The following is a 17380-nucleotide window of genomic DNA, read 5'->3' on the forward strand; positions in this document are numbered from 1 at the left end:
AAAATCTTTGACTACGCCACTGCATTCTACATGAAAAAGTGTCTGTAGAAATTACCATTGGTTTTTCGAAATCACTAATACTTTACGTCATAGAGGCACCAGTACGAAGAGCCGAAAATTGAGTTTTCACTTATGGGTAACCTGAAAATAAAAGAAGACAGAGGGAGGCGGTTTTGGCCATTAACAATCTTTTGAAAATCGAGGTAGGAAACGTGCCATGTGCCATCCATTTTTCCCTAGCTCTTACGGTTAGAGAGCTGCCATTCGATCCCATCGAATTTTGCCCACCCTGTATAATACCGGTAATAAGGAATTAACACCTACCTTTCATGAAACAATGCTGTGCAGCATTATTCGATGGAAAAATGCAGAATATATGAAGGAGAAAACGAATTTTCATGAGGATATCGGAAGACATATGATTAAGTTTATCACCTTCGAAAAGTCCATTCACATTCATTTTTTCATCATTTCTAAACCATAGTGATGCGATTTCTAGTAAAAATATTGATAAAATTCGTTCCACTCATTAATGCGCTATACAGTCAGTTAAGTTTTCAGAATTGTAGATAACACATTCGGAACTGATTCGATAAATTTATGTATTTCAATTCCGATATTTCTTGAGTTTATTGTACAAGGGGGGGATGAAAATAATTTGAACTAGAAGATTTCTTCTATTCAATGCACTGAAGTGAATTGGGTCTCGTAATAAAATAGGTGTTCGTTATACACAGATTGTGTTCTGCACAAAGAGCCAGCAGACGTTCTCCATTCGAATTGATGCTGTCTGTGCCGTGTTTCCCTATTATTCCCGGCCATAGTTCTGAGTCTTGACCTCTGCCCACTCTAGCGTTGAAGTCTCCAAGGAGAATAATTCGTCCCCGTTTTGGGATTTTACTTAATGTAGCAACGAGTGTTTCGTAAAAAGTGTCCTTTAAGTTGTCAGAGTTCAAAGTGGGTGCGTATACTGCAATGATGTTCACAAACGTGTTATTTGCTGCAGGAAAACGTAGGGTTATTAAACGTTCTGAGATACCAACTGGATTTTCGGTAAGTTTGGCGGCCAGGTCGTTTCTAATGGCAAAGCCTACGCCATGTTGTCTGATTTCGCCTTCCGGCAAGCCTTTCCAGAAAAAAGTATACGCTTGTTCTACCAAGCTACCTTCGTCCGAAAAGCGTGTTTCGCTTAAAGCAACTATTGCAATGGATGTTCGTTGCAGTTCCTTATCGATACCTGGCGCCACCCGCGCTCAGGGCATTGGCATACCCTCGACTATGTGATCGTGAGAAGGAAAGATCTGAAAGAGGTGTTGGTCACTAAACCCAGAGCAGATCTGGAGTGCTGGACTGATCATAGGCTGGTAATCTCGAGAATGAAAATCTCAATGCGCCCAAAATACCAACGCAAGCCGAAGTATCTAAGAGAGCGCCTTCAAATATCCAAACTACAAAACCCTTCTACAAAGGACAGATTCACAGCTGCCGTCAAAGATAGCCTAACACCACCGGATTATAACGACGACATTGAGACTCATTGGCTCCGTTTCAAGTCATCCCTTACAAATACAGCGAAAGAAATACTGGGCACAGAACGCTCCCGAAAATCCCCAGACTGGTTTGCCGACAGCGAAACTCATATCGCACCCCTTTTGGACGCAAAACACAAAGCGATGAAAACCGCAATTAACAAGCCTGGCGATGTTGCAGCCCAAATAGGTTTCATAAACATAAAACCCGAGGTCCGTCAAGAAATAAGAAAAATCAAGGACAGCTGGTGGAAAGAAAAAGCTAGGGAAATACAAGCTTACGCCGATAACCATGACTACAGGCGTTTTTTCGAAGCTATTAAAACTGTTTACGGTCCAAGCAGAAAAGCTAGCTTTCCTATAAGAGATGCTCATGGAGCTTTTCTAACTGATGATAGAAAAATTCTCGAAAGATGGAAGGAGCATTACTCACAGGTCTTGAATCAAAATAACGACTCGGATTTATCCATTTTAGACCTGCTCCCCGCGTATAGTCCGATGACATCGCTTGACGACGAAATCTCAATGTCGGAAATCATAAGCGCGATTAAAAATATGAAAAATGATAAGTCACCTGGTCTAGACGGCATTCCGGCGGAGATATTCAAAGCCTTGGATGAGGACGTTGTCAATAGTCTCCTAATACTATTCCGCAAGATCTGGGAACAGGGAGATGTGCCAAAAGACTTCAGAGACGCTTTAGTTATCAACCTCTATAAGAACAAAGGCGATACGTCGAATTGCAACAATTACAGGGGCATATCGTTGCTTAATGTGGCCGGTAAAATTCTCTCGAAGATTATGGCTAATCGTCTGGTTCCACTCTTAGAGAAGCTTTTACCTGAATCCCAGTGCGGCTTTCGACCAAATCGAGGTACGGTGGACCTAATTTTTACACTGCGACAGCTACAAGAAAAGGCCCGTGAACAACAATCAAGGATTTATACAGCCTTCATCGATTTAAGCAAGGCATTCGACTCGGTGAATCGGAGAGCGCTATGGAAAATCATGGCACGTCTAGGAGTACCCGAAAAATTCCTAGCAGTGTGTAAAAGCAAAGAGTTACTCTTTGGTAAAAGCCTTCATACCAACAACACCGCTAGAATACAGCATAATGGCTCTACAACCGACCATTTCTCAACCAACTCTGGAATAAAACAAGGCTGCGTATTAGCGCCTTTACTGTTCAATATTTTCGCCATAGCTGTATCGATAATTGCTGACATGAGCATGCCCGTAAGAGGTGTTGGGATAAGATTCAGATTTGATGGAGGCCTGTTTAACCTGAAGCGCCTCAGAGCAAAAACCCGTACCAAGTTTATCACGGAACTTCAATATGCAGACGACTGTTCACTCATCGCTAGCAGCTCAGAGGATCTACAGATAATGATGGACACCTATAAACATATATACGAAGCTTTAGGCCTTAGACTCAATATTGACAAGACCAAAATCCTGGTAAGTCCGCCAGAAAGCCTTCAAACAGATATCAGCCTGGACAATGAAACTCTAGAACAGGTCGAGCAGTTCAAATACTTGGGAAGCTTCATAAATACTAGGGCTAACCTTGACACGGAAATACACAACCGTATCAATTCGGCATCACGGGCATTCTGGAAGCTGAAGGACAGAGTGTTCCAAAATCACGACCTCAATCTGAAGACCAAGACAGCTGTTTACAGAGCAGTGGTCCTCCCAGCGCTTCTTTACGGAAGCGAAAGCTGGACTCCCTACAGGCGACATATTAAACAGCTTGAACAGACGCAGCAACGTCATCTAAGACAGATAATGCACATCAGATGGTTCCACAAAGTTTCGAATGCAGAAGTCTTGCAGCGCGCGAGTTGTACAACAATTGAGACTCAAGTAACGAGGGCCCGACTCAGATGGAGCGGCCACATTCTGAGGATGCAAGACACAAGACTCCCCAAAATAGCTCTATACGGCGAACTCACTGAGGGAGCCCGGAAACCAGGAGGCCAGTATAAGCGGTTTAAGGATATACTACATCAATCCCTAAAATCAGTTAATGCTAATCATAACTGGGAACAACTAGCGTTAGACAGGTCACAGTGGAGGTCTTTGGTCCACAGTTATAATGGAGAATCGAGAAGGATACAGCGGCGGCCAGATCTGGTTGGAGACTATCCATGCCCTGAGTGTGGAAGGATCTGCAGGTCACGGTTGGGTCTCTTTAGTCACAGGAGGGCACACAGTCGCAACTAGCACTAAGAAGTTACAAGTCTGTTCGATTTTTTTTTCTTCTTCTTTTTGTAGATTTATTCCCGGTAACGGGATACAGCAATGAATGAATGAATGAAGTACCTCAAAGTTTTCCACTTGGGTTCCCTCTCGCAGATAAGACAGTCTCGTCTAGAGTTTCGTCTTGTGGTCTCTAGTCTCGTCTAATGCGAGTCTCATAAATGTCTCGTAGTCTCGTGGTTCATAACGTGTTGTGAAAGCGGAATATTTAAATCTAATTATAATTATAAGGCATACTCTAGTTATATACAGAGTAATTTTTTCTGATTATTTGCCTTTGGAAGTATAATTATAAGAGTGATAATTTTTTCGAATTTGTTGAATGAATAGTGTTCCCGACAAATAGTTAATGATCATATCACGAAAAATTTCAGAATATGAAAATTGACTACTTTGGTATTAGGTATATGAAGCCTTTTAAAAACACAACTGAATTCTGATGGGTTCAGCTGTATTCGATTAATTCTAGTTATTAATTTTTTGTTATTTATAAATTGTATTACTAATATTAGTTAACATCAAGTTAATTCAAAATTCGCTCAGGTTGTAAGCATAGACAACCTTTTCGTATGAATTTGGGAAATTTAAGGAAGCTATTCGAAGAGGAGACACCTAATATAATACATCAATGTATAAAAGAAAAATATTCTTTTAAAATTACAATATACCGGTTGATCCATCAGCATTGGGACATTGCCTAAGGAATTATAATTTGATTCAAAATATGACGATAGGATAAAGTAGGACTCAATGGAATATTAACGTGGAAAAAGATCTAAGTTGTTTTTTTCGTTTTTTGCTCATAATTCAACCCGTTATTTCTTATTGCCATCAAAATCGGCACAGAGGTATAACTTTGTACTGAATTTTGTTATAGCGGCCGCCACATGAATGACTTCTGATGATGAAATAAAATGGTAGCTATTTTTGACGAAACTTCCTAGTCATCAGATTAGAAGGATGTAAAAATAATTAGCTCAGCATATAGGTGATATTGTATGAACATTTTAGACGTTTTTGAGGAAAACGCGATTAAAATCTTCATTGTCTTCATTATCCCAGAGCAGAGGGAAATCAAATTTTTTTATAATTGATGAAAGTATGCTTTCGAATGTCGGAAAAATGTTGCTGTGTGGCAAAATGTTATTTCTTCAGGTGAATTATTTTTTCGGTAACATTACAATCTATTGCGGTGCAACTTCAACTTCCTGTATGCTTTTCCCACAGTAAAAGCTGTTCAAGGCATATTAGGTCCTATCGTTATATGTATTTCTATCCCAATAGTTATGAATTACCACGTATATATTATCATTGAATGCTGACTAACAGACTAACAATGTTTCCCCAAAAATAATGAGAATAACGGTCTCTAGAATCGTCAACATGCGGAGAATAGTTTTCTTATTCCACCAATTTATTGAAGGCTGCGAAACGTTAGATTACTATTGGTTAAATCGTATTATTTATTGTTTAGGCCACTTGCTTACTTTACGAAATACATACATATTCAATTTTCAGGGTGAAAAAATAAGAAATTGTGGAGAAAAGACTAGAAAATCCGTAGATGGACCTACATATAGCTCCTATACTTTTTGGCGTAGACTTTGGATTTTTTGAGCGGTGCAGAGAATTTTTCTGCTAATCTATAGATGAAAGCGTCATAATTTCATTCAAAAGAAGAAAGGATGCCTCCAATTTCTAATAGGTTCTCATTAAATCAAGGCCACTTAGAAAGAGTGAATGATGTTTGCGGATGTAATTTTGGATATTAGCTTAAAAGTTCAGTAAATATTTTGATAAAATCATCTATTCCTACATTGTTTTGCCTTCAATATTATTTTTGAGTTCTCCACAGAATTGCAATGACTATAATTCGATACGGCATACTTACAGAATATTAGGGATATGAAAAGAATTAAAGCTGTAACTATTGATCCAAGAGCAATATATGATAGCTGTTTTTCTAGACTAGTCCTCCTCTTCCACCAATTGTCTTGTCTGAAAAAAGATTAAATTTTTTTCATTTCATCATCGCTTATAAATCTACATTATTTATTAGTCAAATATTTAGCAAGCATGCATGGTCGAATAAACTTTTTGCATGTAATAAAACTTGATTGCCAGAAGAGTCAATAATATTATAATCCGATATAGGTAGGTAATAATGCTGAAGGTCGGTTTATGTGAATGAATTTTTTTTCTTGCGAAAGAGTGGCAGGTTCACATATTCTTGAGATGAATAGGTATCTCTGAATCAATGCTGAATTTTTTTCATGTACTCGTGAGAAAAACTAGAGGAATGTAATATTTTTTCATTAATATACAGGCTGGGCAAAATTCGTTGCCTACTGAAGGGATCTCGAGATATATAGCAGCTAGGAGAAAACGGATGACACATTCTCTAGCTCTTTTTTCCTTACTATTCCAAATCTGAAAACAGATCCAGCCTAACGGTCATAGATTTTGAGTTATGAACGAATATTGAGAAATTCATTTTCAATGAAGCTGAATAACTCGCTTATTTGAACTCGTATTCGAAATCCGTTGTTACATTCTACAGGCACTTTTTTATGAGGAATTCGAATATGATATTAAGAAATTTTTCGATCCAGTTATTTTCGAGATACGAAAGGGATTTCTGATTTTTCAGATACTTTTTCCTGCTTTTCGATTCTCTATTGAATTATAAGTAGGCTGGGTTACCATAGCAACCGTTGAATATGCATTATATTTTGTGAACCTGAGCCTCTATATGACTGAAATCACGGATTGCTGAATAAATATTTCGATGATTAATTTGCCATCGTTTGTTCTCGCGATGTTTGGCATGCTTATCTAACGATGGTTCACAATTTCCATAGACATAGAGAGACATGGACTGAGCAATGTCAGCATGAAAATGTGTTTTTCATAGAAAGAGATAAATGATCGTCGGGCATTTACCTCTCTTTTTTGTTCACAAAGAGGTGAGTGTGGACCAATCAAAATTCTAGAAAAAGACAACTGCATGCCAGACGTGCGTTTCTCTCTGTCACTTTTTTTGACCGTATTTCATGCATAGATCTAAAGGAAAGGCACAGGCCATGTCTATATGTCTATGACAATTTCACTACCGTTGACAGAAGTACCTATTTTTCATCATCTTACCTCTGTAAAAATTATATCTATCGTAGCTATCGTATTTTATTTATAATATTGCTGACTCTTAAAGTTTCTTTCATAAATAGAAAAACGATATGTAATTGAATAAATTTTCTTCTTTAATCATCAAACGAAAGTCTTTTACTCTCTTTAAAAGGATATCGATCTCGATATCGATATATAAAAGAAATAATTATTCGTCAGTCTGTGATTCCTATCGCAGAAGGTTGAGTTCACATGGGATTATGTGGAGTTCACGAACCATAATGCATTTTCAACGGTCGCTATGGTTACGCCAGCCTACTGAAAATTCAACAGTGAATCGAAAAGCAGGAAAAAGTATTGAATTTTTTTTCTTAGGTTATATTCATGTGAATAGCGACATATGATACATTTCTGAAATCAGCAAAAAAATTGCAGCAAGATGAAAGAACTTTCAATTATAGTTTATATTTGAAAAATCAGAAATCCCTGTCGTATCTCGAAAATGACTGGATCAAAAAATTTATTGATATCATATTCGAATTCCTCATAAAAAAGTGCATGTAGAATGTAACAACAGATTTCGAATACGAGTTCAAATAAGCGAGCTATTCAGCTTCATTAAAAATGACAATTTCCCAATTTTCGTTCATAACTCAAAATCTATGAACGTAAGCCTCCATCTTGTTTTCAGTTTTGGATTAGTCAAGAAAAAAGAGCTCGAGAATGTTGCGTCCATTTTCTTCTACCTGCTATCGTTCTCGAGATCCCCTCAGTAGACAACGAATTTTGGCCACCCTATACATGAACGTAGTATGTATCTGTTTCAGTAAATAATTACTTTTTGCGTGCATCTTTTTAAGAATCATTTTGCGCAATGTGAAATGTCCCTAATTTTCGAATCTTTGCGGTTATCCCAAATGGTCTCAAACGATTGGTTGGGACCCATTGCTATTGCTGAAGAATAAATGGTGAAAATCCACTTTGTCAGGCTGTGAACACTTCTACGTTTATGAAGATGCCATTGTGATAGCGAAACACTTGTCGCGGTTTAAAAACTCATGTTAGTAAAAATCATAATACAATTCTTTAGTTCAAATTTGGATATGAAGAACGAAAATAAAATGCAGTGTTTAAAAAGAGTTCTTCTTTGCCCCCCAGTTGCTTCATTATCCCACACAGCATAGTAACTGCCCAAAATTATGGTTTATCATTGTGGTGATGAATGTAGCTGTATACTGTCTTATGTAGCATCTGAAAAAGTGTCCTAGGAGTTGTGTTGGCTTAGATTATCGAAACCACCTTCATTTATCTGAGTAATTTATGGTGAATGCAATGAGGATGTAGAAAACCACATTGATTTCTGAGCAATTTATGGTAAATGAAATGAGGTTTTCGAAATATCTGATATTATTTTCACATCTTACCTGACCTGAAAAACTAGATACATTTAAGTCATAATGGAAGAATAATATTTAACTCAACAAACTATGGATCGTTAAGTACGAAGATTATTGAAACCATTAAATTAACAATTAATCACTTATAAAATTAAGTGAACTTCGATTACGGATGCTAAAACATTTTCAGGTACCTAATGGATCTGACATTGAGTGGCTTGTGGCTTCAATTAATTTTTCACCACGTTTGTGTCAATATACTTTTGTCTGGCTTTCTGAATCAGAGCTGTTCAGTACTTAAGTAGGTACTCATTAAAGATACAAGAAGACTACGAATATTTATACAGATACAGATACATTTTATACCAGTACCTACTGTTCTTGGATAATTTATATTGAAACATCTATTGGATTAATAAACAATGATTTTTATTCGCAAATCTTGTCAAATGTAGAAGCAGACAAATGTCCTGAGCAATGACAACTTCGAAAAATTTATTATTATGAAAAACAACAGAATTATAATAATAATAATAATAAAGTTTATTTGACATAAACATTAATCGCAGAGGCTTGCGCCTGTACGCTGCTTTTTGTCTTATTAACTTCTTTATTAACGATAATTTTTCCCATGAGCTTATTGTTAATTGTGATCTCTATAAACTTAAGACTTTCTACAAAAGTTATTGATTTAATAATGCATGGTTTTTCATTTCTACCCTACGAAAATTTTCGATGAAATTTCAATAACATCAATCACTTCTAGAGCGTATGTCATTGACCCCAAAATACATAAAACGTAAAAAAATTCGATCATCTTATAAATCATTCCTCATTCTCAGCTATTATGTTGCTTACTAAGGATAAAAGTAGACCCGACTAGGTACCTTAGTCAGATTATCCTAATTTGTTCTACATCGTGTGCAAGTGATTGCAGTTTTGTCCTTAACGTCAGATATCCCGATAAAAGAGGATAATAATATATCATCTGGATGCTTAATTAGTATAATTCTAAAAGATTGAATCCCATACTGATGGACAAACAATGATATTATAAAAATAGTTGAGACTGCTACTATAAATATCCATGCGTGAACTTTGTTCGATTGAAGGTGACAAACAAAAAAATTGTAGGTACATGAAGGATCAATATGCTTGAAAACTCTCCCAGTTTTTTTAGGTAAAGGTCATTTTCTGGTGTCGAATAATTATTATAATATTATCATGACATATTTTATAAGCGTATAGGCACTCATTTTGCAGAACAATTGTACCGGTTTTTTAGCTCCAGTCTCCAGTTAGGAATCCTTGAAATTAAATGACTGAAGATACAGATTGCACATGAACAGAAATTGTTTCAACACTTAATAGTTTATCCTTGAAATATTCAAATTGAATTATTACTGGGTTGGGTTAAAAATTATCCCATTTATATTTCATAACATTCAGAATATTAATTATAATTTATTTTCACTGATCTCTATATGTAGGTTAATATTGGGAAATTGTACTGCTTCTTCTAATCATCACTAGAGACATCGGATAGATAGTGGATTGCTCCGTTGACCAAGGTATCCAATGAGTCCAATCACTTATATTTTCCCGAATTGATTCTTACCATTATAAATCTTTGTTTGGGCATGTAACACATTGTGTCTACCAGTGCAGATCTGCAAAAAGATCTGAATTTTTTTGTAGAAATCTAGTAACGTGAAGGCTGCAGAAAATATGCTAGAAGGATATAATTCCACCCTCGCATTCATAAATCGCATTGTAACTAATAATGAGACAAGTTTGACATGCAAACCATTCAATGAATTTCGAAATTACGCCTTCCAAAAGATCCAAAACTAAAAAGAAGCATGTTAAAGTGGCGTATAGTATTAAAGTTGATATTTGTTTCATAATTTATCCAAACTTAGCAGCAAACGAAATGGGACAGCTAAAATTGTCTTAAGTTTGATGGCTGTAACAGAGACAATTTTGTGGGTGGCTGCAACTTCACTTAGTTGATAATGGACTTTCACCCTGCCGCAAAGCATTATCCATTGTCTGTATGTCACTGGAGCAGGGTTTTTCTCAATACTTTCTTATTGTACAGGGAGTACAATGTGTAAGGCAACAAAAACTTTTTTGTTGAAGAATTTGGAAATGATAAAGTCACACGAAATTTTCATAATGCTGGGTGGATTCTTAGATCAACAACTCGGGACATCTTGTGTTGGATGGATCATAATAGGTCAATTCTTCGATACATTGCGCTGCAATGGAGATACCGCCACTTTTATTCATTAAATTCTGTTTTTCTCGTGAATTTCGCCTTTTTTGTATAGAACAATAGCAGATACCGTTTAAACTTCATTTTGTCATTTTGCCTAAGGGGCTTACAAGCTGATGTTTTACTTTGCGAAGTGTTGGTTCAGCATAGGTTCCGTAAATTCCTATAAATTTTCTGAGAATATGTTCAGTGAATACCATTCAACCCTTAGTGCTGAAAAGTGAATTGAAAATAAATATGTTTATTTCCTCTAAAATAATTTTCGCATAAATGACCAATGACATTTGCAAAACCCTGTATACTTGCTAAGCGACGTCTCTTGTTATAATATCAATATAATTGTTTTATTGCCAGTGTTTTGACATACCATAGGACATAAAATGTTTACTATTTGTTAAGTTGGTAAATAATGAATATTTATTGTTTTGCATCAAGAAGGATTTGTTCTTGACAGAAGTGCAGAATTTTTCGATTTGTTATTCGTTTATGTTCATTATATCTGATATATGGTTTCCTCATTAAAAAACAACTCACTTTCCCGTAACAGGTTCATGATATCAGAATGAAATTGTTCAAGGAAATCTAGATAGTTCAAATTTTGTGGCAAAAAAAAATGGGGACATCTCATTATAGTGGAAAATATTTTGTTCAAATACTGACAAAAAACATAACGCATACGCATATTCATTTTCAGTCAAAGCAGAGTAGAAATCCTGAAATTTGCAAATTCAATGACAACAAATAAGAAATAAATTGTTTACTTTCTCGCATGTTATACACCAGAAATATTTAGTTCCAATGATTTGCACCGTATTCATCATTGAAAGGATATTCCATTGAATTATCAACAGAAATTTGACACGTGTGTTGTCTAGCTTTCCAAAACTGAATTTTTTTTGGCGGCTTTTTAGTTTTGTGGGTACTACTTCAGTATAGAAAGTAACCGTGGAAAAAGTTTGTAGGGTGAGCATAGGACATCGCCATACCCCCTCCTTTAGATTTCAGAAATTATATTGATGAAGTTTTGTACTGAAATGAAATGAGCCGTCAATAAACCTTTTGGAATTGAGGGTTATTGAGAGGGTTTCAAATTGAAAGGGCTGATGGAAACATTAGTTCGATGTAGAGTGATTTCAATTCTCGAAACCTGGCTAAAACAACTTTGTACTGAAATGTACCGTTGAGTGCTGAGAATAGCACTCTCCTTAGTTTCCTCACAGCCTTCTATAGACGGCTGTGGTTTCCTTTACTCCGAAGGTGAATCCTGATTCATCGTTATCTCAATGACTGTTTTATTCATCCTAGGATATAGTACCTAACTCTTTATTTTGGAAATTATTTGTAGGTACCTGAAAATATGATCATTCCTTGAATAATAGATGAAACATCGTATATTCAGGCCAGAAATGATTTCCAAGTTGGGGTGTTACTATTCGAGGACTAATATGGAAGCCATCTAGATACATGAACATAAAAATATCATCAACGGAAGAGAAGATACTTCTGTACACAGAACATAAACATCATGCTTCTGTAGTACATAGCGCTTGGCTGACAGTAATCGATAACTCGATAAGACTAATGTGAAACAAATTAACGCGTTCGAGAGGCGACGGATTTTTTGATCACGTGACCAAAAATGATATTGAATAAAGTGGTCATAGAACATCTCCCCATCTTTCGGATATCATATACACAATACACAGTACAGTCGATTTGCTTTAATTTTCAGGCTTCAATTTCAATTTCTTATCATGCCACGCTGCACACCGGATTTTTATCCCATCGAGCATGTGTGGGACATTTTTGGCCATGGAGAGTTTATACAGAAAATAAAATAAAAATAATTGAAATGAAACAATATAAGAAAGACCTATTGCTAGATGACGATTTTCATTCTATTTGCTCTATAACAATAAAGTTGTTTTCAACGATGTATTATTATCTACACCTTTATGAAATTTCTAGTAAACGGTATATTGTTTAATAGTTGATGCAAGACTACCACCCATAGTTTTTTGAATATCTCTCAAGAGTCAAGACAATGTCCGCGTAGAATGAAGGTGCTAGTTATTGCTTATCCTTATCAAAAAAGCGTCACGATTGTTGTAGGTACATAATGAACATTCAGATCCTTGAGAGCAGAGGTGAAAGAACGATAGAATTTTTTGATGATCGTGTTTATCGATCATTAAAAAACCTTTCAACGAAAGAAATATCCCCTTTTTTATAACGTAGCTATGAAATTTCCAACACTTATTTTAAGTGAATGTCAATTCATCAAGTCCAAAAAACCGATCGTAATTCAGGAACAAACAATTCGAGCGGTAAGTTGAAAATATACACGTGTCATAGGAAGACAAGCATATAATTAGGAATAGTAAAAATTCGCAGAACATTAAAGGAATGTTCTTACTGAACACGAACTTGGAATTATCTCCGAACACAATACTGAATATTGAATATTTTGTAACTGCGAATATTGTGATAAAATGTACGGTTTTATCATTAATTGCTGGGTTGGAAATTAACCTTGCTGTGCCTAAGGTGGCGTGAGGACACAGGACCAAGGCTTACACAGCTGGTTATTCAAACTCGTACAAGCTTTTATTAAGCCTTGGAACCTAGGATTATCAGGATAATCATCATAATATGTTTTTTTGCTGGTATCGTACCTATTTATTTCTCAGAATTAATGTGATTGAAGCTGATGAAAAGGGTTTCAGTTCAATTTCATTTTAAGAGAATATCATTGATCATTCGTTAATCAATTCATCAGATGAAAGAAGTCAGATGACACATCCTTTCGAAGATAGGTATATTAGTTTTACTTATGAAAATGCAAGAATTATTCTATGGCATCCGGCTCAAATTTTCAATGAATTTGAGAAATAATACAATTAAGTTTCAAAAAAATATTTAATGAGCCCAAAATTGAAATTGCCAACATTCACTTCCAAAAAGTTCAAAATCTCTTTAAAACTCCATTAGTTCTACCACTGTTCGTTGGCTAAGAAGGTAGTTTTCTGTTTGAACTGAAGATCCTGATGGCCTTGGAAGGAAAATCTTCCAATAGACAAGTTTCTCGTTGAATTTGGAGCTTGAAAGTCCCATACTGATGTTACATAGTGTGGTATATTGTTGCTCCATCTTATCCGAGTTTATTTTTGGATCACCATTTCCCACAAATTAGATTCGTAGCAAGGGTTCTATTGAATGGCTTCCAACATCATCCGATGTAACAATATTTTCTTGTGGGGTCAATTGAAAAGTGTTCGTGAAATAGAACCAGTACATTTTTCATAATTATGTGTTTTTTAGGAAAAAAAAATAAAATATACTGTCCCCATTCAAATTTTTGAGTCTTTTTTATCAAAAATAAGTTGACGAAACTATAGCTTCATTTGAAATAATCTCACATAATAGGTACTGAGGGATGATATATACAGGGAGTGAAAATGAATAGAAAAAACTTAATGGGGCTGTTACTAATCAAAAAAAAAGTGTGGGTCTTCACCATAACAACTTTTTTATTCCATCAAAATCAAGATGAACTCCATCTTGCTCTTGTTGCTATGGATTGAATGCCCTAGGAATAATCATTAGAAGCGATACCTTTTATGACATTTCATAAATTACATAATTCTCTGAAAAGGGTTAAAATTTGTATCCTAAACGTAATGGAATAAAATTTTGTATACCTACAACATGTGAGTTAAAAATATTCATTAATTCTCGCACTTCAGGTTCACTTTTTATATAACTATATTTTTAGTAACCCCTGCTTAGATACAATCCCTGAAATTGCACCTGAAAATCAGTTTTTAATTTGTTTCTTAAAAACCAGAAATGAAATTGGGCAAGAGTATTTTATGCGCAGAAAAATTGTTGGTGTTATTCTCATATAATGTCATCATGATATCCGCCTTCTAAGTGAATTGAAGTTCAAAGATAATTCTAGCCTATATGACTCAGGCTACGTACCAGAAGATATATTTTTTCTCAAAAACCATTTTAAGAGAAATTACAAGAGACCTTTCTTGTGATGAAACAAGCTTCTTGACAAGGAATCAACATTAAATTTTTTTACAACTATGTATTCATTTACATCCTGTAATTCATTAAAATCGAATAGATCTGCCGAATAAACGTTCTTAGTCATCCTTATCTTAAATGACTGAAATATACTGGTAGCACTAGTACATAGATTAATTCTCTTTCCTATATTTTTTTACAAATGTTCAGTTATTGCGTGGAGTACTGGTGAAATAATCCATATATGGTATGACACTTTGACAGGACCTAACATGTTTGAGTATAACTTATAGTTGAGTTGGGAAGCCCAAGAGAGAAATTCGGGATTTACTCGAGCGTGTCAGATTAATATAAGGGGAGATCCCTGCTTAGACGCTGTAGAGTACTTCTGCCAAAAATTAGACCATTATATAGGGGGAATTGTCTAGGAGAGTCTGTCAGAATAGTAGAAAAAAATAATATCATTGCACATACTCGAGCGTGTCAGATATATCATGTGGTTAATTACATATTGAAAAGTATAAATTTTTTTCAATGTGACAATTTAGGCGTTACGAAAATATGTGTGACAAACTTGCGAAAAAATCTGGTTTTCTTTAAAATCAGATATTCTTTCTGGCATTGTATATAAGTTCTAGGACTTGAGTTATGCGGTACTGATGATGAAAAATATGCCAGAAAGCGGTACTCTTTCAATCGATGGTGGAACGTTCCTTGCAGTCCACTTCTTAATTTAGATTTCCATTAGTTCATTTTCGTTATGAAAATGAATAATCAAATAAATTAAATGTATGAATAGTGAAATAATACTACATTTTTCATTTTAGATTCTATTTCATCTGTCAATACTTCATAGATGTGTCATCAATATTCAATTATTTACTTCAATTGCTTGAGCTAATACCTCTCATAGGCAATTTTGTTGTAGTGACTGTAGGTTCCTATTTGTTTCTTTTAGATTTGTAGGAATGGACGATTGGTGCATACTTGCATCAACAATAAAACGGCCTTGTATAGTAGTTTCGCGACGGTGGAGTTTGCACTATGTTGTCTTTACAGCTTTTCATTTCCGCACAACTGTTTAGAGAATCAGTTGTTAGAATTTCCTGGAAATTAATTTTTGAAACTTTGAGGGCGACTGCCCTCTTTTGGAAACCGAATAAATGTCGGCCAATTTTATGATTTACTCTTTAATAATATAAAATCAAAGCTTCAGCCTTCCTGAAATGGTTTGAAATTTCACTATTTTCTTCATAAAAAATGGCGACTGTCGGGCATTTAGCAACGGCCAAAACGTCTGCCCAAAAAAATTTATATTCTCAATTGTGGTCCGAAATAAATGCAACAAAAATAAATCTTCCTGAAATGAGTAACAATTTCATCTTTTTTACCTATAATGGAGCGCTGCGCACTGGACAACGCAACGTTTCCCAGATGGCAGAGGTGTCGTTTTGTGTTCGTGGTAGTCCAAGAAATCATATATTGAAAAATCAGCCTTCCTAAAATTCTTGCTCGTAAATGTTGGTAGGGTGGGAGCGCACAACAAAGTAGCGTAGCACTGACATGGCACATACAGACATACACGACAAAGGCGATTCATAATTTTCAGATATCGCACATCTGAGAGTTTCAGTTATTATTTTGCATCGCCTTTGTCATGTATGTGCCGTGTCAGTGTTACGCTACTTTGATGGGCGCTCTCCCGTAGACTATATTAACTATATGACTATAAGCAAAATAAAGACAGACCACCCGTTCCTCTAGTCCCTCTACTCCCTCTATTTCTATTAGATCAAGATCAAACTCGCTGATAGAACATTGTCTGTCTTCTCACTTCATTTTTTATAGTACAGATTTTCTAATAATGCAATCTGCAACAAACGCTGCTTTACGTGGACGAAATATGAGTTTCGTTTACTGATAATTCCACAAAGAGTTACGATAAGCGGGTTAACAAAAAAAATCGAAACTACCGATATGGCACAATAACTAGTCGTATACTTATCTAACCATATGAAACATGAGAATGATTGACAATTTCGAGCATTACTAGATGTTCATATTTTAATGTCACTTAATAAGCACTTTTGGATCAATCAAGGGGCCATTTAGATGCCCAGATCTATTTCTACAATCATGTTTTCTATCTTTTCTCTTACCTGACGTAATGATGATGAGAAACATTAATTATCTTCAAAAATGATTACTTAGAACAGTTAATAGTTGGGGAGCCCAAGAGGAAAATTCGGGATTTACTCGAGCATGTCAGATTTATGAGGGGAGCTACCTTGGACCCTGGTAGACTATCTGTACCAAAAATTAGATCTGTATACATAAAGGGGGAATTGCCCAGCGCAGCCTGTCAGAATAATACAATATAAAAACGATCATTGTACATACTCGAGCGTGGCAGATTGAGATGTACCTATATTGTTAATTACATGTTGAAAAGTATACACTTTTTTAATCAGACAATTTAAACAATGGAGGGCGCCAAACTTGTAAAGCAGTATTCCCGATTGCGGTGGCTTTTTTTCTTATTTTGAAGCTAATGATTCAAGAATAACGGAAAAACTATAATCTATCAGTTTAAACAATCCGAAACAATGAAAATTGGCCATAGGGTTCGCAAAAATAGTTTTTTTTTCAATTATCTCCTCTCCTGGACTTCAAATCGTTTTCGTATTTATTATAAGAGTTGTAGATCATATCATTTTCTACAAATTTTGTCCGTAGCAAATTTTGTCTTCGTC

The 17380-nt window shown here is 35.4% G+C and overlaps 1 protein-coding gene across 2 annotated transcripts in view; it reads right to left on the bottom strand.

The window, feature by feature from the left end:
* The window catches only part of LOC123312014 (neprilysin-2-like), a 43928-nt gene that overhangs the window by 15245 nt on the left and 11303 nt on the right, over positions 1-17380 (bottom strand). For both annotated transcript variants that reach the window (XM_044896184.1, XM_044896183.1), the window contains exon 2: positions 5683-5789. In XM_044896184.1, coding sequence (XP_044752119.1) covers positions 5683-5789 — 107 coding nt within the window. The remainder of the gene's footprint in view (positions 1-5682; positions 5790-17380) is intronic.

Source organism: Coccinella septempunctata, chromosome 4, assembly GCF_907165205.1.
Source record: "Coccinella septempunctata chromosome 4, icCocSept1.1, whole genome shotgun sequence".
Classification (NCBI taxonomy): domain Eukaryota; kingdom Metazoa; phylum Arthropoda; class Insecta; order Coleoptera; family Coccinellidae; genus Coccinella; species Coccinella septempunctata.